General features: G+C 43.7%; 1 protein-coding gene across 1 annotated transcript in view; it reads left to right on the top strand.

Annotated features, from left to right (window-relative positions):
- Positions 1-25984, top strand: part of Sec24b (SEC24 homolog B, COPII coat complex component) — a 78778-nt gene that overhangs the window by 45240 nt on the left and 7554 nt on the right. The window contains exons 4-16 of the mRNA XM_037207091.1: positions 1401-1481; positions 4518-4750; positions 10451-10635; positions 12543-12727; positions 14737-14781; positions 16015-16124; positions 18522-18634; positions 21796-21914; positions 22264-22319; positions 22540-22746; positions 23986-24109; positions 24494-24652; positions 25224-25397. Coding sequence (XP_037062986.1) covers positions 1401-1481; positions 4518-4750; positions 10451-10635; positions 12543-12727; positions 14737-14781; positions 16015-16124; positions 18522-18634; positions 21796-21914; positions 22264-22319; positions 22540-22746; positions 23986-24109; positions 24494-24652; positions 25224-25397 — 1791 coding nt within the window. The remainder of the gene's footprint in view (positions 1-1400; positions 1482-4517; positions 4751-10450; positions 10636-12542; positions 12728-14736; positions 14782-16014; positions 16125-18521; positions 18635-21795; positions 21915-22263; positions 22320-22539; positions 22747-23985; positions 24110-24493; positions 24653-25223; positions 25398-25984) is intronic.

Genomic DNA, 25984 nt, shown 5'->3' with positions numbered 1-25984 from the left:
ACACAGAAATGACATGGAAGTGGAAGTGAAACTGTCTGTGTGCACAAAGGAACTGATGGAAGGGGAGAGGTGGGGCAGGGTGTGCTCAGCATAGAATACATACTGGGTGAACAGGTAAAATAAATAGAAAAGGAAACCTAAATCCTGGTTATAGCCCAGTTAGGAGCCAGGGAGAACCTCCGTACAAGAGTTGTCACTTTGGTCTCTAGAATAGGGGCCATATGCATTTTCTAGAGATCAGTGTAACTCTAGTGTTTTTACCCAAGATTCCCAGTGAAGTATTTGTTGAGTGAATGAATGAAAGAACTGTATCTCATGTTCTGTTCTCCCATGTGTCCTAGCACCACTCAGCTTTTCTTAATCTAGCCGGTTTGAATGGGCACAAACAGTAAGTTCTCGTTGTCTGATGTCTGTGTTTACTAGCATGGTTTCCATTGATGTCCCTTTCAGTGTGGTGGCTGTTGTCTGATCTGTATTCTGCACACGATAAATAGAGGCACAAAAATACTTTCACGTTATGTGGAAGAAACTCAAGCCATAAAGTCTTCTTGATTTATTTATTTATTGGCTTTTTTTGTGTGTGTATGAGTGTTTTGCCTGCATGTATGTATATATGTACCACATGTGTGCTCAAGAGGTCACAAGAGGACATCAGATCCTCTGGAACTGGAGCTACAGCTAGTTAGGAGCTGCCATGTGGGTGCTGGGAATCGAACCTAGGTCCTCCTATAGAAGATCTCTTAACTGCTGAACCATCTCTCGAGCCCCAGGGTCTTTGATGAATGTATGAAACAGCTCTGCTCTGCTAAAAGTCATCTTAATTATCTTAAACTTCCTAATACTAATAAAGTGTATTTGATACCTTGATAGATGTAATATTTCAGGTATGGTTCCATTAAAGTATCTGCTAGCCCTACACTTATATTTGCTTATTTTTAGAGTTTGATGTTTATTCTTGAAGTTAATGTATGTCTAACCAAATTTTATTCTACCCATCAGCCGCATATTCTCCCCACCATTATTTGTTAATCTTTCAAAATGATTTTTTATTACCTTTATGTATTTGTTGGGGTGGCCATGGCCAGTATGTGGAGGTCAGGGTGCAACTTTCCAGAGTTGGTTTTCTCTCTTGGGATCAGATTCAGGTGGTCAGTTGTTCAGTCTATCATGGCAGGTGCCTTTACCTGCAGAGCCATTTGGATAATATGTGTGCGTGTGTGCGCGTGCGTGCGTGCGTGCGTGCGTGTGTGCGTTCGAGACTGTTTTCAAACATCAGTCATTTTAATTTTTCCAAGCGTTGGGAGTTTTCCTAGTTGAGCAAATTCATCCTTAGTCCCGTGCCGGCAGTACGGGGAGGCGTCCGCCACTGTGACCTTAGCAGGCGTCTCTTTCCCTTCCAGGTGTCGACAGCTCTTCCACCACAAGCAGCGCCTCGCCCCTGCCCAACAGCTACGACGCCCTGGAAGGAGGCAGCTACCCAGGTAACTTGCATAGAGCTTGCACTGTTCACTGAAGTCACTGGCCACCAGTCACTTTAAAGGGGACTGTGATCATATCAAAAGCAGACTGCATTTTTAACAGAAAAAGTGGGACATTTTCCTGCATCTTTCAGCCTTAATATTGTCGTATGTCAGCCATGCACGTTGTTTCTGGTGGCCTGAAGAAATTTGTTATTTTGATTTTTTTTCTTTTTTTTCTAAAAAAAAAAATTATTTACTAGGGAACACCGTTCTTCTTTCCCCTTCTTTTAAAAACTGGCTCCTTAAATTGTGCTATTTTTGTTGGTATGCATAGGTCTTGAGTCCCTTCTTGTAAGCTCTGAGGATAATTATTTGATTCCTTACTTCCCCCATGGCTCCTGGTGCTTCCGTATGGTAAAAAGCCACCTGGGAGTAGGTTTTAGATGCATCACTTTTTATTTCACATGTGTAAAAGTTTTCCCTACATACACATATATGAATGTATCATGTGTGTTCCTGATCAGAAGAGGGGTTGCATTTCCTGGTGCTGGAGTTAGAGGGTTGTGAGCCTTTGCAACTGAACCCACGTCCTCTGCAAGAGCAAGTGCTCTCAACTGCTGAGCCATCTTTCCAAGCCGTTAGAGGCATCGTTCTTAATTACATCTGGAAATAATTTTATTGCATGAGGAGGTAGAGGAATAGTGGGTGGTGGTAACAGAAAATAAATGAACTCTTGTAACAAGTAGTCATTTCATTATAGTAACTTAACTGCAATCTTCCTTATGTCCCTGTCTCCTGTCACTGACACACACCTGGCACGCTCCTTCCCTTCACGACTTCAGCATTCAGAATGATGACAACAGATAACTCTGTCTTTCTCTGTGAGTCCTTATCACTTTCACCAGGATGAAGTGTAGCTGAAGCTGTAGTGCCTTATACCTAAGAAACACTGTCATCACACCATGAACCAGGAGGGAATTTCATCCTCAGCTTAGTGTTCGGTTCCCTCTGACTTTTTTTTTTTTTTCTTTTTCTTTTTTTGGTTTTTTGAGACAGGGTTTCTCTGTGTACTGTGTAGCTTTGGTGCCTGTCCTGGAACTCACTCTGTAAACCAGGCTGGCCTGGAACTCACAGAGATCCGCCTGGCTCTGCCTCCCCAGTGCTGAGATTAAAGGCGTGTGCCACCACCGCCCAGTCCCTCTGACTTTAAACAAAGTTTGAATAACAGTCTTTTGTGGTCTAGTATTTTTCTTCCTAGGAATTGATGGGTGTGTATGTGTGTAGAGTTTAGGAACCACTTCAGTCACAATTGCTATTACCACATAGTGTCCGAGAGTTGCTTCTTGTACTGAAGGTGCCTACTGCAGCTCAGTGTTCTTTCACAAGCTCCAAACTAGCCTGAAGTAAACGTTCCTTGAAGTACATACAGCTCAAAGATGAAGGCCCACGTGCCAGACATTGGTATGGTTTATCTGTCTGTGTTCATTCAACCAACAAATTTTAGTCTTGTAGTAAACTGCTTTGACTGTATGTCTGTGACCTCGGGCAGGTTTGTATTTATTTATTTCTGCAGTCAAATTAAGGAACTATGCAAATACCTGTAGTGATAATAATAAATGAATTGAAGGCCTGCCTTCTTGTGTGTTTGGCTCTAGGAAAGGACTTAAAACTTAAAAACATAGGAAGTATTATTTTTTCCTAAAGGAGAAATTGAGTTAGACCTCTGTGCTTAAAACTCCAATGCTCTATCTTACATCTGTTACTTATACTGTTACCATTTAAGAGACCCCTCTGCCTGGGTTTCTCTCCCAATGAAGAGCAACAAGCAGGAAGTGTGAGAATTAGGGCTGCACTGAGGTTGAGCTTCTCATGAGAAGTCTGCAAGTTGGTGAGAGTCCATGAGCGTGTGTGTGTGTGTGTGTGTGTGTGTGTGTGTGTGTGTGCGTGCGCGCGCGCGTGCGTGCAAGCGAGCGACAGGGTGGTGGCAAAGTATCTACAGGCATCTTACAGATTGAAACAGTCAAAAAGGGAGTGGGATTCTTCAAGAGACCTTTGAAATATGAGTTTTTATTGTCATGTGCTTTTTAGGATATGTTTTTGCAGACTCTTATAGCTGGTAAAGAATACCATTTTCATATGAAAAGATAGCCGGGCGTTGGTGGCGCACGCCTTTAATCCCAGCACTCGGGAGGCAGAGCCAGGCGGATCTCTGTGAGTTCGAGGCCAGCCTGGGCTACCAAGTGAGCTCCAGGAAAGGCGCAAAGCTACACAGAGAAACCCTGTCTCAAAAAACCAAAAAAAAAGAAAAGATCAAGTGATTATAACTTACAGAGTTGATTTAAATAAAACCAAGTCAGTCTACCAACATCTTAAATTGGCTGCATACGAATTTTTAGTTTTCTTTTTGTGTGTGCTGCTGAATTTTCCATTTTGTCTAGTTTTACTGAAATTTTTGAAAATTTATTTTTAAGTTTAAATAAAAATAAAGAACATCCAGTCACTAAAGTTTCTTAGGCACTTAATGATGCCAGATGTTGTTGTGGAAGTTTTAGACACCGTTTTTCACATTCTACTTGTAATTTATCTATGCAAAGAATGCAGGTTTCTAGGGGATTGTAGGAGTATGTCACTCCTCTCGGGGTGGGCAATTTGCATTAAGGGTTGGATAAAGGGCAATTTAGAGAAAAGAGTAATTTATTTACAATCTTAATTGCCTTGCTTTGATTTCTGCTCCTTAGCTCCAGTTCTGCTGAGAGAATTAAAAAACAAAAATATACACTACTGTGTTGGCTGTGTGTGGTATTATTAGAAGTACCAGCTGAGGAATTGGTTGTTGAAATCATCCATAGGACAAAGCAGTACGTAAAATGATTGATAGAATATTGATAGCTACTGACGTTGGATGATTTGTACATGGGTTCAGTGATCTACTCTTTCTAGTTGCTATATATTTCGCATTTGTCACAGTAAAACATTTTGAAAAGAAAAAAAATGCCAAGGATTATTGCTTATCATCCTGATTTGGGGTTGTGAACACCCCAATTTTTTCTTTGACAGATATGCATTCTTCTTCAGCAAGTAGCCCTGTTCCTGATCGTGCCCCGGAACCTAACCCCACCCTCGCCCAGGCTCTGTCTGCAGCCCCTGCTTCCACGGCTCCTCACCCCACAAAAGTAGCAAAGCCTTTTGGCTATGGCTACCCGACTCTTCAGCCTGCTTATCAGAACGCAGCAGCACCTCCAAGCTCTGGCGTACATCCCAGTGGCCCGGCGTATTCTGGATATCCTCAGGTGTGTTTCCAGTCCTGTTCAATAAATTGATAAGCATTGTAAACTATCAATTAGAGCACATCTCTGATGATCAGAGCTTTAAAGAGGTGGAGTCTAGGTGAAAAGATAGCCACAGCTTGGATTTCCTTTATTGTATCTTTAGGTTTTTTGCAGTTTTTATATAGGTATTTTTTTATAATCAGGAAATTAAACGATAATTTAAATTTTATGTTTACATGTGCATCTGTATATCTGCCATGTATGTGTGGATAACCACAGAGGCTAGAAGAGGGTATAGGGTCCCTTGGAGCTGGAGTTACAGGCAGTTGTGAGCTTCCAGCATGGATACTGGGGAGTGAACTTGGGTCCCCGGGAAGAGCCAGTGCTGTGCTCTTCATCATTGAGCCACTTCTGCAGCCCTAACATTAACCTCTTCAGAATTTCCTGTGACTAAGCTGGGATATACCTCGGAAAATAAGAGAATGTAACTTAGGATTTATTTTAGCCTCTGTTCTTGACTTGAAGGGCTCTGATATAAAAGTCATCCTGTGAGAATCTTCATGAACAGAAGTTGGTAGCTTCTAGTTTGTGAGCTCAGTAGCTGTTAGTTATTTTTCTGTTGTTGTGATAAATACTGTGACCCGAAGTGACTTATGGAAGAAAGAGTTTATTTTGGCTTATGTTCCCAGAGGGGGAGTCATAGTGAGGAAGACATGTCATGAGGCGGCCAAGAGCAGGAGGCTGGCTGACTCCATTTCATGACACGGGACACGGGAAACTGAAAGAAGGAGCTGGAAGTGGGCGTGTGGGAGTGTGATATATTCTCAAAGCAGCTCCCAGAGACACACTTCTACAGCAAGTCTTCATGGCCTGAAAGTTCATAAGTTCCCCCAAATAATGCCACCGACTGGAGACCAGTAGTTCAGATACACGAGTCTACAGAGGAAGTTTTCATTCCCACCACCATTGTAGTAGTGGTCACGATCATCTGGTAATTTCCTTGAGCTCTCTTTAAGAACATTGCAGTTCCGTTGTATTCAGAATGGTAAATAGTTTTCATTTCTATTTATTGAAAAGAAAATAAAGCATAGGGAAATGAGTGAAATGGCAAAAGCATTTCCTCTTATGCTTAGCTTAAAGAAAACATGGGGGTTGGGGAGATGGCGTGGTAGTGAAACCCTTGCCCCACAAGTGCGAGGACTGGCGTTCGGATCTCTAGCATCCATGTAACAGCCATGTCACAGCCATGTCACAGCCATGTAACTGCTGAGTGGGCGTGGCAGGCCACTCCACTGGGCATTCCCCAGAGCAAGCTGGCTAGTGAGACTAGACATCCATGAGCTCTGGGTTTGACTGAAAGACCTTGCCTCGGTGAATGAGGTAGAAGAGAGTGAGGATGATCCCTGTCCTCACCTTCAGGCGCGCGCACACACGTGCACACACATGCCTCTACACTTATACACAGAAAAAGCTGAAAAGGAAAACAGGAAATTGTTTGTATCTGGAATTTCATCTTAGAGTTAGGTGCAGAAGGAAAGGAGGAAGAAAACTAGAAGGAGTTTTGGGGTAATCTGGTTGATTTGGTACTGATCTCCCACCCCCATCTCTTATATGTTCCTTGTAGCTACATTGATCCACACAAAGTCAGGTTCCAGTCTTGACTAGCTTGTGCTTTAGGCGAATTTCTATGTGGAGTTAACATATACTTGATTCTTGGAAGTAGCAGGCAAGGAGCAAATGGCCCCTTTGCCTGGCTTTGTAACTCACACTATTAGAATACAGCTGTGGCCATTGGCCTCTTGTGTTGTTACAGATGCTGTTACAGTACAGTGGTAAAGTTGAATAGTGACTGGCAAAGTTTTAAAATAGGATCTCAGAGCCACTGCTGAAAACATGATTGTTCTTGGTGTAGGAGAATAGGACTTTGTTTTGACTTCGCTTTTTGAGATAGTCTCCTGAAGGTCAGGCTGGCATCAAACTCATTGTGTAGCCAAGGATGACACTGAACCCTTGATCCTCCCTCGTTCACCTCCCAAGTTGCTGGAATTATAAGCATGTGCTACTCCGCTTCACCTAATGAATTTTAAAGAGTTGAACATGTCTCGTGCCTCTTCTAATCATTAACCCCCTGAATAATGAGCAGCCACTATCTGGACCCTGGATTACTTTTAGTGCTCTTCGAGCTTCATGGAAGAAGAATCATACTACATGCGTTATTGTTGCAATTTGTGTGACTCTAGTTCGTTCAGTGTTAGCTCTGCTCCGCCATGACTATACTAGCTTATTGTTGTTGATGGGCGCTAGGGTAAACTTCTGGGCTTGAAGATGTTATGAATTAGGAATGGGTCTCTTGTGAACATTTCTGTCCATATCTTTTAAGCAGATGTTCAGATCCAGGAGTGGAATTGCTGAGTCCTGGGGTTTCCACACTGTCATTGTTAGCCTCGGGGAGATTTTCATATGTTCCTTGTAGAGTGGAGGTAGCCGTTCCCTGGACTCGAACCCTGAACTATAGAGAAGAGAAAGTGAGCTGAGCACAAGCATTTTGTCCATCTCAGCTTCTTGGTTGTAGATGCAGCTCCCTCACATGCCAGTGCTGTGACGTCCCTGTGTGATGGACTGTAACCTCGAGCTGTGAGCCCCCAAAACCCACCTCTCCCTTAAGTCTCATATGGCAAAAGTAACTAAGACATAACATTCAACTCTGGCAGTCAGTGTTGGACAGTTTTTCACAGTGGCTTAAACTGCATTGGCAACAGTAGGACCAACGTTTTTAAATTCACCTAAGATTGACATTATTAAGATGATTTCAAGTGCCAGTTAGAGTGTGTGTGTGTGTGTGTGTGTGTGTGTGTGTGTGTGTGTGTGTGTGTGTAACACATATATATAGACTGTGTTAATGTTTGTGCATGTGCAGAGGTCAGGGGACAACGCTGGGGAGCTGGGTATCTCCCTCCACCTTTCCCTGGGTCTTGGGGATTGAACTCAGGTCACTGGACTTGCATGGCAAGTGCCTGTACCTGCCGGGCCATCTTGCTGGCCCTAGAATCCATATATGGTAGCTTTAAGGAGCCTTTTTTTTTTTTAAAGATTTATTTATTATGTACACAGAAGAGGGCGCCAGATCTTAGTACAGATGGTTGTGAGCCACCATGTGGGTGCTGGGAATTGAACTCAGGACCTCTGGAAGAGCAGTCAGTGCTCTTAACCTCTGAGCCATCTCTCCAGCCCTAAGGAGCCTTCTGTAGTACAACTGAGATCCTTTAATGCTGCACACGGTGTGGTCAGCGGGTCGGCTCTGAAGTCGAAAGGCTTTCTTTGGAGTGATTTCGATGGCCTTCTTTGAGCGGTGAGAAAGGCCCAGCTCTTCAGCCCTTCTTCAGAAAAGTGCATCCTACGGTCTTTTGTTCTTCAGAGGCTGGGTGCTAGGATTTGATCCCGGATTCATCATTCATTTCCTCCCTTGATTGCAGAGAATTTTGGAGAAAAGCCTTTCTTACATATCCATCATATGACTCACAGCCAACAAAAAGAATAATAATTTCTAAATGTTATTAAAATTCAGCAAATATGCAAATTTCCCAGTTATTTTAGAAATGCTCTATGGTTGTACAAATCATTAGCCAAACAATAACTTAACTGTTACGTTTGCTTATGTGTTATGATTATCATTTTAATTGGAAACAAGCCTTACCTGTTGAGCTCATGCCTTTATCTGATGGGAAGACTGAGCCAGCTGTCCTGTGCTGTGGTCATTGCTTCCTTGTGGTGTCATTTTCCTATGACCCATGAGTTAAAGCTACCAGCTCGATTCTATTCAGGTTCATTATTTGATGTAGTTGCTTACATAGGCCTGATTCTGACATCCTAATGATACAAACTCGTTTCTGTCTCACGTGCAGTGGTGTGAGGATTGGCTAATGCTTTGTCTGCTGACCTCCTTGTCATTTTGAAGTTCCTCATTAAGTTTTTAGCTAGTGGGTTTTAGCATTTGGTGATATCTTTGTACCTTCTACTCCAGATGACCATTACCTAAATCAGAATTTACCATTCTGTATGTATTAGTTAGAATTGGTACACATAATGAAACTTGTACATAATGAAACTTGTACTGTAGATAAACAAAAGGTGTGTCCTTTTTTTTTTTTTTTTGTCCTTTGTTAAAAAGCTTGGGGTTAGAGTGGTGTGCACATTGTATTGTAGTTTATATTATAAATAGCAAAAAAAGAACTAAATGGAAAAGTAATTTAAAATGTTGATTACAGGAGAAGAGTGAGGTATCAAAATAATAGGATTTTTGTAAGGTTTGTTTGTTGGTCCTGGAGAGACATCCTACAGATGACCTGGGTTCAGTTCTCAGCACTTACTGTGACACACATCCCAGGTCCAGGGGATCTGATGCCTTCCTCCGGCCTCGGAGGGCACCAGGCACACGAGTGGTGCACAGACATACATGCAAACAAGACATCCATTCACAAAAAGAAATTTAAATTTAAGTTTACAAAAGTGATGAGAAAATACAGAAAAGCCGTTTCTGAATGAATCACATATTAAAATAAAAGATTATTCTTTGATGTATACCCCAAGAAGCAGCAAGATTAGTTAGAACAATATTTTTCATGGTACTAGAACTTTTTTTTTTTTTTTTTTGGTTTTTTGAGACAGGGTTTCTCTGTGTAGCTTTGGTGCCTTTCCTGGAACTCACTCTGTAGTCCAGGCTGGCCTCGACCTCACAGAGATCTGCCTGGCTCTGCCTCCCGAGTGCTGGGATTAAAGACGTGCGCCACCACCGCCCGCTTAGAACTTATTTCTTAAACCCTACGGATCGCTTTTTATCTCCTTGGCTGAGTATTTTTGTGGTTGTATAAATACAGTACTTTGTATTTTGAGGGAAGTCCATAAAGAACTGGTCATGCAAATGACCTTAAAACAAAAGAAGTGTAAATGTAGGTATTGCTTTTGGTAATTTTTCGATTTACTTAATTCAAAGATTGAGTAGTTTTAAATTCTGGAAATAATTCGCTAAATTATTTTGAGTTAAAATAAAGCTGTGAAGTGTGTAGTGGCACGAGCCTTTAATCCCAGCACTCGGGAGGCAGAGGCAGGTGGATCTCTCTTGAGTTTAAGGCCAGCCTGGTCTACAGAGCGAGTTCCAGGACAACCAGAACTATATAGTGAGACCTTGTCTCAAAACAAACAAACAAAACACAACAAATGAAAAAAGAGAAAGCTCTGAGCTCGTAGTAATACTATAACATATGGAGCAGAACTCTAGACATGTGTCCATTCTAAGGCATTGGCTTATCTTGAAACTTGATAATTAATATAACTTGAAAATGCTTCAGAATTTAGCATCCCTGTCCAATGTAAATTATATTTTTTTATGTTGAACACTTTGATATTATGAATAAAATTGATTTTGCTTTGAAATGCTTAATTATGCTCTAAATTGACTGTTAAGATATGACAATGGGGCTAGGCACACTTGGGAGGCAGAGGCAGGCAGATCTCTGTGAATTTGAGGCCAGCCTGGTCTACAGAGCGAGATCCAGGACAGGTGCAAAGCTATACAGAGAAACCCTGTCTCGAAAAAAAAAAAAAAAAAAAAAAAAAAATGACAATGAAGCCTCCTCGAGTTTCCTTTGCATTAAAATGAGTACTTAGAAACTTTTCTTCATATTTGTTGTATAATCTTCCTTTTGCTTTGACTTTCTCTCTCAGCATTACCCAGGTGTGAACCAGCTGTCCTCTGGTCTAGGAGGACTGAGTCTGCAGAGTTCTCCACAGCCAGAAAGCCTCAGACCTGTGAACCTCACCCAGGAGAAGAATATCTTACCTGCGACTCCTGTTTGGGCTCCCGTTCCTAACCTGAGCGCGGAGCTCAGCAAGTTAAACTGTAGCCCAGAGTAGGTACTCTTTCCTTTACAGTGTTTTTACAATAAGAGAGCTTTGTTGAAAACAGCCACGACTTCCAGAAATAGGCAGTATGCTGGTGCTCCCTTGATTTTGTTCACTTGGGCTTTTCTGTCTTGGTTTTGACAGAAGTACATGGAAGCTTCCCTCAGTCTGGCTGTGTTTGGGAGTGTGTGGGGTGTATATGTGTGGCACACTGTGTTTGTGTTGGTTGTGGTGGTATGAGCCAGAGGAAGACATCAGATGTCCTGCTCTGTCACCCCGCTTTATTCCTTTGAGACAAAGCCACTCACTGAACTAGAGCCAAGCTGACGTTCCTCGTACCCCGCAATCCTCCCGTCCCCACTCCCTACAGTGGGTACCCGTGGCCTCTCCTGCCCTTTCACATGGCTGCTGAAGATGTGAACTCAGCTCCTTCGCTAGCTCAGCAAGCACTCGTATGCTGAGCCATCTCCCCGGAACCCCTGACACTGTTAAAGGGGGCAGTCTTCGACAGTCTCTTTCTTCAGGCTGTTCTTGCACAGGCCGTGCCAAGATGGTCCCCATGAAATCACCAGGGAGTAGGCTGATGGCTCTCCCTGTCCCTATTCCATTCAAGCTCCATTCCATCTCGGGGTGACGGGGCCTTGCGTTAGTGAGTGACTGCGCGCTTTCTAGGAGTTGAATGTGGTGGGCGCATAGGTAGGGAAGTTGGCTGCCTGCAGTCGTGTATGCCCGTGGTCCGAACTCTTGGGATGCTGAGTCAGGATGAACTCCAGTTAAAGGTCTTCCTGCACTACTTCACATCCAGATAAAGAACTCTTGTAGTTAGGGGAATGGTGTATACGCTTTTGTTTAGTTATGGTCTCTGAAAGTAGCACTCTTCAAAATTAGAAAGAGTAATTGGTACTGGCTTTAGATAGGACAGACCCAGGTCTTGACTGGGGTTCTAGGTGGAAGTGGCTCTGAGTGTTTAGTGTTCTGTTTATTAAGGAATTCAGGTTGAGCATTCTTTTCTAAAATGCTTCAGGCTACCAAAGAAGTGCTCCTAGCTTTTGGAATGTTTCCATCGACTTCTTTGGTTGGGCACTCTTAATTGGAAAAGTCTGAAATACTCCAACATCTGAAACCTTCTGGGCATCCTGTCTTTACTCAGAACACTTCGGATAGAGCCTTTTCAGTTTCATATTTTCAGAGTAGAGACAGCGGAGCCGGAGCCTGTGGTAATAGCACCTACACACAGGGCCCGTCCTTGAATCAGTAAACATTTCCTGGATGCCTTCCAAGTTGTGAGTAAGGCAGTACCCAAAACAAGTTTCCTGAGCTCTGTGGAATCATCAAACTTCCGTTCTATTAAGAAAGATATATGTGCATTATCAGATTAGTGAGAGAGTAATGCACTGCACTCCTGGGAAATGTTCTGAGGTTCTGTACTGTAAGGAGGCCCCGAGAGGGACTAGCAGAGTGTGTTCAGGGAATTCACCGAGCCTGCAGGAGCAGCTCTCCCTGCCCGGCCTGTCCAGCACAGCAGGAGTGTGTCCTAGAGCTCAGGTAGAAGCCATCCCTCACTTGTGGGCTCAGGCCCGAGGAGAAGCCGTGACTGGATGAGTCTTGTGGTAAGAGTGAGTTCAGGGTGGAAGGTCCAGTAAGCAGGAACACTGCATGCCGGAGCAGCTGCGTTTTCTGTAGCTCCTGCCTGTGCTGTACAGAGCACTCACTGTGTATTAGACTGTGCTGTGCTTTTCAACTGTGCAAATGGGGCTCCTTGACTCAGGTCTCTTGACACCTGTTACATCCATGCCTGGCTGAGAGGTCGTCTTCCCGCTAATAGCTGCGGTAGCCGGCCGGCGGTGGTTCTCACCCGGCTCTTCCCGGTGCGCCTGCCCCGGTGGCTAACTGCTGCATGTTTGTGTCTTGGCAGTTCCTTCCGATGCACCTTGACCAGCATCCCACAGACACAGGCTCTGCTGACTAAAGCCAAGCTTCCCTTGGGACTGTTGTTGCATCCCTTCAGAGACCTGACGGTAAAGTGCATCCTAACTACTCGGGTTCCAGTACATGTACACGGTCTCCAGACCTCTTTGTTTCCCAAGGATGTTTGTCTTCGTTTAGTAGAGTTGGAAATAATCATTTCTGGGCTGGTGATTGATCCCCAGGACCCACGTGGTGGAAGGAAAGAGCCGACTCCCACAAGTTGTCCTCCGACCTCCACGTTTAGGCTATGGCAAGCACACCCCCACATATCCCACACACTGTGGCACATGCCAAATGAAAATAAATACAATGTAATACATTTCTTGTAAAAATTACGACTTCTGTAAGATTCAAGTCAACACATGTCTCTGAGCACCTGCTCTGCCTGGCGCTGGTGTGCAGTGGCCACAGCCTGGATCTCCTCCCAGTGGGACAGATGTGAACCACAGCTGCGTGCTGCCTGCCGGACACATGATCAGTCCAGTTCTGTGAGGTAGTGAACACAGGAAAGGTACAGTTAGCAGAAGCCTTCTGTAAGAAAGTCTGGGCCTCACTTGGAACCTCAGGAGTAGTCTGGAAGTTGCAGCCACCATGGATGATGCATAAACTTTAAGATTGGTCTTTTTTTAAACAGTTATGTCCAGATAGAGAGGGAGGTTATCTGGTTGAAATTAAATACCTTGGGATAGTGGGGGAGCCTAAGATTGTCAGATCTGCTGAATGAAAGCTTGGGTTAATAGCCACCTTGCTGGAGTCTTACACGTCTTCCTGACAACTTGTGTAGATAATGTTAGCAGTAGCTGACAGTCTGGTTGGCCAAGAAAATAAAATTAAAATTTTAAAGGTCGGAAAAAAATTTAACCGGAGACATTTATACTGAAGCTGCATTTCTCACTCACGTTCTTTTTTGTGGGACACTTACTTGCCTGCTAGGATGGATGGAAAATATCAGTGAATGGAAAATCAAGTAATTGTAATGCGTAACCAGTCCTGTGAATTTATTCATTCAGTAAATAGTATGTAATTTAAACACTATTAAAACCTTCATCATTAAACCAGGACAGTTAATTTCTTCTATGCATAGCTGAAAGTTTGTCTTTTTTTTGGTTTTTTTTTAAAGACAGGATCTCACTATTGTAGCTCTGGCTATTCTGGAGCTCACTCTGTAGACCAGGATGGCCTCGAATTCATAGGTGTGAGCCACTACGCCCAGCTGCTGAGAGTTTTTCTTTCAGTACAGATTCCATATATGATATCTTGTCAAAGTATGTATACTATGTAGGAATAATTATGTTCTCTGGAATCTAGAATTATGAGTAAATTTCATTTTCTCATTTTCAGTTAATTTTATTTTCCTCACAATGATATGCAGCTATAAGATAGTAATGCAGAACATTAAATACAAAATTATATGTTGATTTTTTTTTTTTTAAATCCCAAACGAAGCATATAAAATGATACTGGATGGATTCAGGGACATAGAATAGTATGTGATGTTTTAATGTGTTCTCTAGTTTCTAGATTGACTAACTATAAAGTTCTTTTCCAAACTGCACATAGGGGTGTGTTTTCTGTGGCCTTGGCTTCCGTTCTCACCTGCTGTGACGGCTGTCAGCCCCGCAGCGGCCTCCCCGCCTGGCACCAGGGCAGAAGCTCAGCAGAGAGCGGGCCTTCTCTCTCCCGCCGCCGCCGTGGGTGCCGCTCCCTGGCTGCTGTCTCTGAGGCTGGCTGGGAGGTCCCGACATGGTTTTCTCGGCCATGGGCTCCTGACTGATTTTTAATGGTCTGACTTGCCTTTGTGGAAAGTGATAGCTACTACTGCTAAGCATGTGTCCAGCTTAGTAGCACACCATGTCGTAGTAGCACGTGTAAGCTACTCAACTTGCTAAGCAAGTGTGTCACTAGGCTTAGTAGCACACCCATGTCTTGTACGTGGAGCAGGCGTGATGGTGTCCCACTTTGCACTGGGGTCTGTGCTGCTACAGCGTCTTGACTTTCTGTTCCGCGAGTCAATTGCTCGGTGATAACGTGTGATTGAGTGTGGTTGGAAATGCAACCTCTGCTACAGGGTGAACGATGGTGAGTTGAGTGTGGTTGGAAGTGCAACCTCTTGCGTGATCACGAGGTTGAACGATGGTGAGTTGAGTGTGGTTGGAAGTGCAACCTCTGCTACAGGGTGAACGATGGTGAGTTGAGTGTGGTTGGAAGTGCAACCTCTGCTATAGAGTGAACGATGGTGAGTTGAGTGTGGTTGGAAGTGCAACCTCTGCTACAGGGTGAACGATGGTGAGTTGAGTGTGGTTGGAAGTGCACCCTCTGCTACAGGGTGAACGATGGTGAGTTGAGTGTGGTTGGAAGTGCACCTCTGCTACAGGGTGAACGATGGTGAGTTGAGTGTGGTTGGAAGTGCAACCTCTGCTACAGGGTGAACGATGGTGAGTTGAGTGTGGTTGGAAGTGCAACCTCTGCTACAGGGTGAACGTGGGAGTGGGTGGGGGAAGTGCAGCTTGCACGGGTGAACGATGGTGAGTTGAGTGTGGTTGGAAGTGCAACCTCTGCTACAGGGTGAACGATGGTGAGTTGAGTGTGGTTGGAAGTGCAACCTGCTGCTATAGGGTGAACGATGGTGAGTTGAGTGTGGTTGGAAGTACAACCTGCTGCTACAGGGTGAACGATGGTGAGTTGAGTGTGGTTGGAAGTGCACCTCTGCTACAGGGTGAACGATGGTGAGTTGAGTGTGGGGGGGGGGGGGGGGGGGGGGGGGGGGGGGGGGGGGGGGGGGGGGGGGGGCGATGGGAGTTGAGTGTGGTTGGAAGTGCAGCCTCTGCTACAGGGTGAACGATGGTGAGTTGAGTGTGGTTGGAAGTGCAACCTCTGCTGTAGGATTAGTGGTGGTGAGTTGAGTGTGGTTGGATGACACCTTCCTCGCTCGTGTGTCCTCTCACTGCTCTAAAAACAGCTTCAGGACAGTTACTGGGGCCTCCCTCCAGTTTGATCTGGGAGGAGGTTCTTCACAGTAACAAGAGTGACGGGCAAAGTCAAACAAAAGGGAATGAAAGCACATAAAAAGCCACGCTGGTCACTCGGTGAACACATGTGCACAACAGCTGTGAGTCTGGTCAGTGAACTAGGCTGGCCTTACAGACACACGCAGACACATGTGTCTTCTTGTCCTCTTTACCCGTTTTTGAGGTCTTCCTGTTCAAACTGTTTCCCAGTTGTGCTTGTCTGATTTTTTCCATGTCATGTGATACAATAAATAGGACATGAGTCTAGGGAAGAAGGTTGCCGGTTTCCTGGTTTTCTCAGCAAATACATTTTTCAAAGGGGTTAAAGGTTTCCTTTTTTAGTAAACGTTAAGTATTGGTGATGAAGGTGTGTTGTCGCTAAGTGTGCTTTGGTTCTTACCTCTCGTCTAGTTCCTGAAGAGTTTCTGTATAACCCCCTGACTCGGTCTTACGGGGAGCCTCACAAACGGCCGGAAGTTCAGAATTCAACTGTGGAGTTCATCGCTTCCTCGGACTACATGGTAACTCTTCACTTCAGTATCTGAACTGGTTATGGGACACAATTAAATGAGGCAGTTCTTTTAAGTACATTCTCATCTAGATTTTGAAGTCTGTATTTTTAAAATATTAATATGAAAGACTAGTCTTAAAATTATCACCATCTTTAACGGTTCCCTCAGGACAGATGGCAATATGAATGAATAGCTTGTTCAGTTTTTCTCTTTACAGTTCATTCATCAAATTCCAGCTGTTCTTTATATTGATTCTAACTCTTATTCTTTTCTGCTTACAGAAATGGATTTTAGGTTACATAATGCTCATCTTTGTTTTCTTATTTTTATTAAAACTAGTATTAACCCACCCACCCCCAATCGTTTTCACTCTTGGTTGTTAGCAACCATTTGAAGTGCCGCAAGTGAGGAGAGATAGCCAGAAACATCTGGTGCTGGGTGGATTGTGCTGAGTCTTTATTTTTGTGATTTTGATGGTTAACTTAGCCTAGATCAGTTTCCATGTCGGTTCCCACCTTCACTGTCTGTTCACCCCTCACCTGTAGAGCTGCCATGTTCTTGGCTCTGGAGTCCTGGGGATCTTACCCTGAGTGGCCGAGTAAATAGGCTTTAGCTTTGTCGTGTGATTTCAGGACCTTTGGTGGACAGGTTTTTAGGAAAACCTTCATGGACCGAGAGTGCCGCTCAGTGATGGAACTCTTGCCTCACATTTGTGAAGTACTGGGTTCATTTCCCAGCACTGATACTTAACATAAAGGAAGGAAAAAAAAGACGCTTTTATCACTTTTTGCAGCTCAATTTCAATAAGCCTTCCTGTACATGTAACTTGGTGTTAAACCGAATATTTATTAACATCAATATGATTGACAAATATATTTATCCATCTGTCCACCCACTCCTCATCCTCTTGCCCCTCCCCGTCCTCGAATATCTGAAACTCTAATGCAGGGCCTGGGGCGATGCCTCAGGGGAGAGTGCTCGCTGCACAAGCTCGGAGACCCGGGTTCGGGTCCCAGTGCCCACACCAAAGCCGGGCACAGCCGTGCAAGCGCTTGCAGTCCCCTGGTGGTGAGGGAAGGCATTGGGGAGAATCATTGGAGCTCATTGACCAGCAGCCTAGCTCCAGGGTCAGTGTCAGACATTTCCCCAGCACTCAAGCCGAGAGCGATAGAACAAAACAAATCTTTTGATACACACACACTCACACACACACACACACACTCACACACTCACTTATAAACACAAAAACTTCCGAGACATCACATCATTTTACTCTTGTGTATGTCACTGTTTCTCTAGCAGACGAGGACTTCTGTGATTGTTTATACCTTACACCATCACAGGACCCTTCTTTACACTTACCTTAAGCTTTGGGATTCGGCCGCTATCGATGATCTAGTAGCTAATGCAAATGACAGATTGTCCGACTTTGATTTTAATTTGTAGGGGTTTTGTTTGTTTTGTGTTTGTGTGTATGTGTGTGTGTATGTGTGTACAGGGAGGGGAGGGCGGCTGGGTTGTACATTTTAGGCCAGAAGAAGTAGTTGGATCCCCTGAAGCTGGAATTGCTGGCATCTATGAGCCACTTGACACTGGCCTAAGGAACTGAACTGGGGTCCTCTGCAAGACCAGGACACACTTGTAACCACTGAGCCATCTCTCTAGCCTCAAAATTTTATTCTTTAAAGAATAATAAATGTTACTTTTTAAATGAAAAATTAAAATTAAGGGCTGGAGATGCAGTTCAATATAGTGTCTGTCTGGGGTGTGCAGCACCCTGGGTTCAATTCTCAACAAAGTAAAAATTAATTTAAGAACTATAATCCTAGGGGTCAGTGGTTAGGAACACCTGCTGCTCTTGCAGAGGACCAGGGTTTGGTGCTGTACCCACACGGCAGCGCACAGCTCTCTGTGACTCCCGTCCCAGGAGATCCAGTGCATGCACGTGTATACTTAGTGCAGGCCAAACACGCAAGCACATAAAATATAAATAAAGACGTTTAAAAAGTGAAAATACCCTACAAACTAGATCAATGTTTTTAGGAACAAGAGAGCATACATAAATATTTAGACTGGTTAGCCTTAAATAAATAGCCAGCAGCTATTACTTTAGAGGATGTGTTAGTCAACTTTCCTTACATAAAAACACTTAACATACTTAGCCATTACAAGTACCTTTCAGTCTAATCTCAAATGAACTTTACAAGAAAACTAAAGAAAGGAATATCATTTTCATTAGCTGAAACTGCAGTCCTAGTCTGATGCATATGAGATATGTATGTATCTATCTATCTGTGTGTATATCTATCTATATTTGTACAGGTGGTCAGTAAATTCATCCAGCAGCAATAGTGATAGGAAAACAGGAAGTGTGCCGCTAACTGATGACGTCTTTGTTTCTTGCAGCTTCGTCCTCCTCAGCCTGCAGTCTACTTGTTTGTTTTAGATGTGTCCCATAACGCAGTGGAAGCTGGGTATTTGTCAGTTTTATGCCAGTCGTTATTAGAACACTTAGACAAGTAAGAATACTTTTTATTCCTATGTGGGTATATAAGTGTGTGTATACATTTGAAGTGCTCTTGTACAATTTACAAATTGTTTTGTTTGCTAAGTTTTGTTAGATTTGGCTGTTTCCCTAACTTTATAGAATATAAGGATTTTGCTCCTTGTTATGACTTAATAACAACATGATATCTTAATTCATAACATAATAATTGCTTTAATATTTTGAAAGAACTTGAATCTTGTCTAGTCCTCTGACTAGCTGCCTGAGCATTGAGCCAGAGAGACTGGCCTGTGCATCAGGAATCTGGATGACACTACTACTAACTAGTATTAGTAATAAATATTACTATTACTGACTAGTAAGTCTGAGGGATATTAGCCAAGTCCCATTAGAGCAGGCACTGAGAAATACATGCCGAATGATTTCAGTCAGGTCTGGACTCTTAACAGCTGATCTACAAGCAGAGACTGCCAGCGGCTGGGGGGTGGGGGTGGCGGGGGGAACAGCTGCAGACGTTCACACAGCAGCCATGCAAAGAACTGTTGGTGACTGTGACTGGCAATACTGAGCAGACTTGCCTTTTCTTACTACGTGTTGACCTTATATATTAATTAGCTAAATTTTGTTACCTCGCCTTATGGGTGCATCTCAAGACATTTGTAACCTGTAGATGCATATGATTTTGTCAATGTAATAAAGCTAATAAATTAAAAAATGGATGTATAGAAATCTAGCTATAATTATGACTGGTAAGACATGTTTTCACAAGTTAGTTTTATTGGCACTAGTGAGAGACTGATTTGAAGAGCAGGACAGTAGGAGCTGAGTTTGCTGACATGTTAGGAAGCCCGAGAGTGTGCTGTGTTTACTGGTACAAGCCCCCAGCTATGGAAGTTGGAACAGAAAACACGGTGGCTTATGTGTAAACTCCTCAGCCCCTCCTGTTCGTCTCCAGCAGTCACGGAGGAGTCTTTCCACCAGCCTTGAAGAGGATCCTTCACATTTCTGCACAATTATATATATAGTGTGTGTGCTGGAGATGGAGCTCTGGACCACTCACCAGGCCAGCGCTCTGTCTCTAAACCACGCCTCCACGCTGGTCTGTCTTTCAACTCTACATTCCCCTCGGGGTCACTGCCCCTGGAGTTACTGAAGTGCCAGGTGTTTTCTCTGAGTGAGTCGAGCAAGTTCCCATTCCATCTCCTGCTCTATCAATCCGTTTCCTCCATTATTCTCAGAAAAGTACGAGGAAATGGCCCCAGTTATTCCAGCAAGGTTTAAGTGACTATTTGCTTAGATTGCATAAAACCAAAAGGATAAAGTGAGAGTGGAAAGTAGCTGTATTTGTTTGATTACAGCAGAAAATAGACACATTGGAAAGGTGAGGACAAGAATAGCAGGGTACCAGATCCCAGCCCTGTGGTAGCACATTTCCTGAAAGGGCTCCGGAAACAGTCTTGAGAAAAGAATTTGCTACAGACACGTTTTAGTGAGATTAGCGTATTTCCTTAGCAGGGTAGGTCAGTAGGTTCCGCTATAATTGCTGGCTAATGTCCTGAGACTTTGGGAACTTCGAGGTCTCAGAGGAGTGCATATTAATCTGTGGGAACTTAAGTCCTGCCCGGTATTAGCACCTGAATAATGCATTTTTCTCCCTGGAATGTGTGTGACCGCTCTTGAGACTGTGTTGAGGCGGTGGCTTGGTCATTCTTAACAGTCTAAAGGGTTGTGCTTTGATGCACATTCTACTTTGGAATTTTTAAAGATTTGCTTACTTTTAATTTGTGTATCACATGCATAGCTGGGGTCCAGGGAGACCTACACAGGGCATTAGCCCCGGAACTGGGGTTGACCATGTGATAAGCCACGGTCAGTTCTGGGAGCCCAGCCTGCGTACTTCTCCCCAGTACAGCACGTGCTCCTAACCCCTGAGCCGTCGCTAGCCCCGGGAATCTTTTGTACTCAGAAGTATTTTCAAGGCCTGCTGAAGTAGTGACTTCCATAACCAAAGTGGACACAGCTGGCGAACTTTAAGATGCACTGCTGTAACACATGCTACTGAGGAATGTTGTGCGTCTTTCTCTGTCCTGCCGTCCAGCTCCCAAATAATGACACAGAGACTTCTTATTAATTATGAAAGCTCGGCCTACAGCTTAGGCTTGGCCCCCAGCTCTTATAGCTTAAATTAACCCATTTATTTTAATCTATGTTCTGTCACGTTGTTACCTTATCTCTCTGTACTGCCCAGCGCCTAGATTCCTCCTCCTCTTCCTTTCTCTCCCCAGAAATCCCACCTATCCTCTCCTGCCTAGCTATTGGCCATTCAGCTTTTCATTCACCAGTCACAGCAACACATCTCCACACAGTGTACAAATAGCCCACACAGAGGGAAGCATGGCAGGCTGTATTCTTGGTACCATGGCATTGTTTTGAAAACTGACTTCTAACAGGAAACTTCCTAGTTCATAACTCTGTTTTTTTGTTTAAAATTCACGTACTAAAGTCTAACAACATTGTTAATTTTTTCCTGAAAAGTATTTGTCATTCTGACCGTAGAGTGTTCAAACAGGTTACACCACTATGATACTGAGACGGAAAATATGATCACATTCTTACTTAAGAGTCTAACAGTGAGGCATGGTGTCTCCCTCCAAGTAATCCCGCATTCTGGAACCTGAGGCAGGATCGCCACAAGTTCGAGACCAGCCCCAGCTATAGTAACAGTCCAGGTCTCGTTCTGTGGCCTCGACCCCTTGGGAGTCGAATATCAGATACTTACATTATGATTCATAACAGTAGCAATATTAAGTTATGAAGTAGCAATGGAAAATTTTATGGTTGGGGCTCACCACAGCATGAGGAACTGTACTAAAGGATTGTAGTGTTCCGAAGGTTGAGGACCACTGTCCTAGAGAAAAGTAAGATGGAAATGTTGAGCTTTAAAAACCACTTGGGTTCTGGTTTGCTCTTAGCTGAAGGCTGTTTCACCTTCTGAGTCTGAATTCATGAGTGCTAGCTACACCCTTGTCTGATTGACTCCTTGTGTATTGGTTCAGATAGTTTTTCTGCGTCCTGTAAAAGGTGATGTGTAGCCATCCTTGGACTTAGCCTCTTTCAGTATCTTGTGAATGTGACTGAGCACTTTGAGTTTCAGGCTGCCATTTTTATCACTAGGCTTCCTGGAGATTCACGAACAAGAATAGGATTCATGACTTTTGACAGCACCATTCATTTCTACAATTTACAAGAAGGATTATCACAGCCTCAGATGTTGATTGTATCTGATATCGACGGTAAGCGTCAGAGGGTAGTCTGTATAGCTGTGGGTTTGGAGCAGGGTCCACTTGACTTTAAGTCCAACTTGTCATGTGCTGTGAGCATGATTTGGTAGAGCTTGGCATTTGTTTAAAATAGGTGTTTTCTTGGAAATGCTTGATTTTTAAGTTTTGCGTGTGTGTGTGTGTGTGTGTGTGTGTGTGTGTCTGTGTCTGTGTCTGTGTGTGTTGATGTGTATATATGGAGTATATGTGTTTACTATGGCAGAATTATAACACACATGGCAAGTGTCCTTGTAGAACCAAAACGCGCGACTTTATAATGTCCTCTTGACTATGTCCTGATGAAATGTTTTTTTCCTTATAGATGTTTTTCTGCCCACACCGGATAGTTTGCTTGTGAATCTGTATGAAAGTAAAGAGGTAAGATTAATTTGTCTCCTCAAAGTATCAAGACACTTGTTATTAGCTGTTTCCCATCTTAACAGTTGTTACTGGTCCATTGCTGTTGGACACTGTGGGAGCATCTAGCGAGTCCTTCCTGCATGGTCCCGAGGCGGAGTTACCACGCTTTATTCTAGAATGTTTCAGAGAAGAAAACCCTCTTGCCTTCTCAATAATTCAACCTTTCATCTTCCCTCAGCTTATAAAAGACTTACTGAACGCATTACCAAATATGTTCATCAATACTAGAGAAACACACAGTGCCCTCGGTCCTGCCCTTCAGGCTGCCTTCAAACTAATGTCTCCCACGGGTGGCCGCGTGTCCGTATTTCAGACGCAGTTACCTTCCCTGGGGGCAGGACTTCTGCAGTCCAGAGAAGATCCGAACCAGAGGTCAAGTACCAAGGTATTGCATGTTGAGTGTTCGTATCTTAACCACTGGTGTTTTTTCCACCAGAAGACTGAAATTATCCATTACCTCCTCTTTGCTTCATTAGCAGTAAATAAAACCAGTAAGAATTTAAGCCAGACTGCCTTTATTTGGGGGTTTGGTGTAGTCTTATTACTTAGTTAGCAGAGCATAAAATTTGGTCTGAAGAGATGGCTCAGTGCTAAGAGCACTGACCATACACACCTGCTCACCAAACTCAGTCCCTTTCAGGTAGAACGTTGGAGGTGGTGGCAGGCATCTGTAGTCCCAGCAGTCCTGCAGCTGGGGGAGGGGCGGGGGGGGCACAGGCGCGCTCACACCCACCCTAAACTAGACACATTCATTTTTAATGTTCAGAAACGTGCCCTACCTAACCCTTTTATTTACAGATGAACAAAGCACTGTCTTGCCAAAGGTGGAATGGCTATTTCATCATTGTTATGGCTTGATTCTCTGTCCCCAATGTCATTTCTATTATACAAGTGAAAAACTTAATCAAGCTCTTAATTTAACATGCTTATGAATAAGCTTTTTAGATTACAGAGGGAATACTAATCATTATAGAAAACTTAGATAGTAGAGAAAAATGTAAGCCTTCAGTAATCTCACTCTCCGGGTATTAATGCTTGGTGAACACAAACTAATGTAATTTGTCTCCACTCACATAAACTTGCGTTTTTCATTGTGATTTCTGAGATCCCCCAAACTAAAGTATGTACGAGTTAGTAAAGGTGAAAGTAGTCAACTGTCCGGTAGCTGGGAGGGAACTCGTTAAGCCTTCCTTATCCTTGTCAGTAACAGGATATCAGCATGTTCAGTAGCTCAGTCTGACGTCATCTGACTTGCCTCAGTGTTCTCATCTGTGAGCGCTAATAATGAAAATCTTATGGGATGTATGTGTGAGCATTGACTCATTCATCTTATATAAAATATCTAAAGCCGTGTGCCGTATGTTTTCCCCACTAGGGTGAAGGTGAGGGTTCTCACTGGGTAGCCCAGGCTGGCTCTGACTGCTCAGCAGTCCTCCTGCTTCAGTTTCCAAAGTGCAGTGGCTTGAGCCATAGTGCATGCTGTAAACACTAGGTTTTGTTACTGTTGGAATCGGGGCCCACACTCTGTTGGGTGATAATGGAATGAAGTATGTATCTTCTCCCTTGTTACAAGAGACATACACTGTGTGCATAACCAGAGGCTCTCTATGATCTGTTGGCTTAGGTGGTACATCATCTTGGGCCCGCCACTGATTTCTATAAGAAACTTGCTTTGGATTGCTCGGGACAGCAGACTGCAGTGGATCTCTTCCTTCTCAGTTCCCAGTATTCTGACCTTGCTTCTTTGGGTAAGAGGATGTCATCATGTTACCTACTTAGAGATTTCTCACATGTAGTGAACACTGTGCTCTTCAGTAAGCACTCTTAGTACTGGGGGAGAAAGGCGCATGGGTTAGATAGGTAGTGAATGGCGTTTATCAGTAAACTTTAAAGATACCCAAAGAATCTGCTCTTACTATTCCGCTTTGTAGCATGATTCCCTTAGCCATTCTGCTCAACAATAAACTTCAGTGTCTTATATTTTATAAATGTCTCAGGTTTCAGATTTATCTCATTCCTGTTGATGTTGGGCTTTCACATAAGTTTTTCATAACATGGAATCTGTAGTACTTGTTAGACAAGTAGATTATCGTTACTTCTCTAGCTAATACTTGATGTATTTCTCCCTAAAGCGTGCATGTCCAAGTACTCTGCAGGGTGCATATTCTACTACCCATCTTTCCACTCTACTCACAATCCTTCACAAGCAGAAAAGTTACAAAAAGACCTAAAACGGTACCTCACTAGGAAAATTGGATTTGAAGCTGTTATGAGAATAAGATGTACTAAAGGTATGAACTTTGAAAAGTGTGTGTGTGTCTGTTCCATTCCTGTGGCAGTCAGTGAGCGTTCCCAGACCCATGGGTGGGTGGCTGTCCATCACAGAGGATGGGTCCAGCTGAACCCGGTCTGAAATGTAGTTATTGAGCGACCATTGACCGGTTTCTTTAAATAACTAGAATCCGTGGATAAAAGCAACATCTTTGTTTATTCAAGAAAAGCAGGAGGAAAGCCCATGTTAGTGGCAGTGGGAACAGGAAAAGCTGCTCCCTTAACAACTGTTTAATTGATGACTTCCTTGGGTTATGTGCTTGTGGGGCAGAATCTCATCTTAAATCCAAAGTCAGGAGCCCTCGGTTTCTCACTTTTGGGTATTAGTTATGTCTCAGCTGGACCTGCATGTAGACTGTGATGGTAAGGTTAGGTGTAAGTGTAGGTTAATGAGGATAAGGCTCCCTTTACAGAAGCTGCATTTATAAATAGCCTCTCTTTATAAACCTGGGTCGGTTAGAACCAGCCTCACTCTGCACTTAGGCAGAGATACAGTGACTTGCTCGTCTTCACGCCAGCTCTCTCCCCCAGGTCTTTCGATGCACACTTTCCACGGAAACTTCTTTGTCCGCTCCACCGACCTGCTGTCTCTTGCCAACATCAACCCTGACGCTGGGTTTGCAGTACAGTTGTCCATTGAAGAGAGTCTGACGGACACTTCCTTAGTGTGCTTTCAGACAGCCCTGCTCTACACATCCAGCAAAGGTGGGTCATCGAGACTGGAGTGGCGTGTAGCCCTCTCTCCGCCTCCTTTAGTAGAGAAAGGAGAAAGAATGATATGCTGCGGCAGTAATGACACTTGTAGTAGTGGACTAAGTGTGTTCTGTTTCTTTCTCTTAACTCACATTTGAATTTTTTTTTAAAGTTTTTTTTTTTTTTTAATTTATTTATTATGCATACAGTGTCCTGTCTGCATGTATCCCTGCAGGCCAGAAGAGGGCACCAGATCTCATTATAGATGGTTGTGAGCCACCATGTGGTTGCTGGGAATTGAACTCAGGACCTCTGGAAGAGCAGTCAGTGCTCTTAACCTCTGAGCCATTTCTCCAGCCTGTTGAATTTTTAAATAACACACCTTAAGATGGATTTATTACTATTTATGTGTGCGTGTATGTGTGAGTCTATGTGCTCATGGGAGGAGCCAAGAGAGGGTGTTGGATCTCCTGGACCTAGAGTTACTAGTGGTTGTGAGCCAATATATGGATGCTGGGACTCAAATCCAGGTCCCCTGAAAGAACAGCAACCACCTTTAACCACTGAGCCATCTCTCCAGCCCCAAATAACACACTTAC

The sequence above is a fragment of the Peromyscus leucopus genome, chromosome 6 (genome assembly GCF_004664715.2).
Source record: "Peromyscus leucopus breed LL Stock chromosome 6, UCI_PerLeu_2.1, whole genome shotgun sequence".
Taxonomy (NCBI): Eukaryota; Metazoa; Chordata; class Mammalia; order Rodentia; family Cricetidae; genus Peromyscus; species Peromyscus leucopus.
Note: the sequence above shows the minus strand (reverse complement) of the source record. Positions and strands in the feature narration are given on the sequence as shown.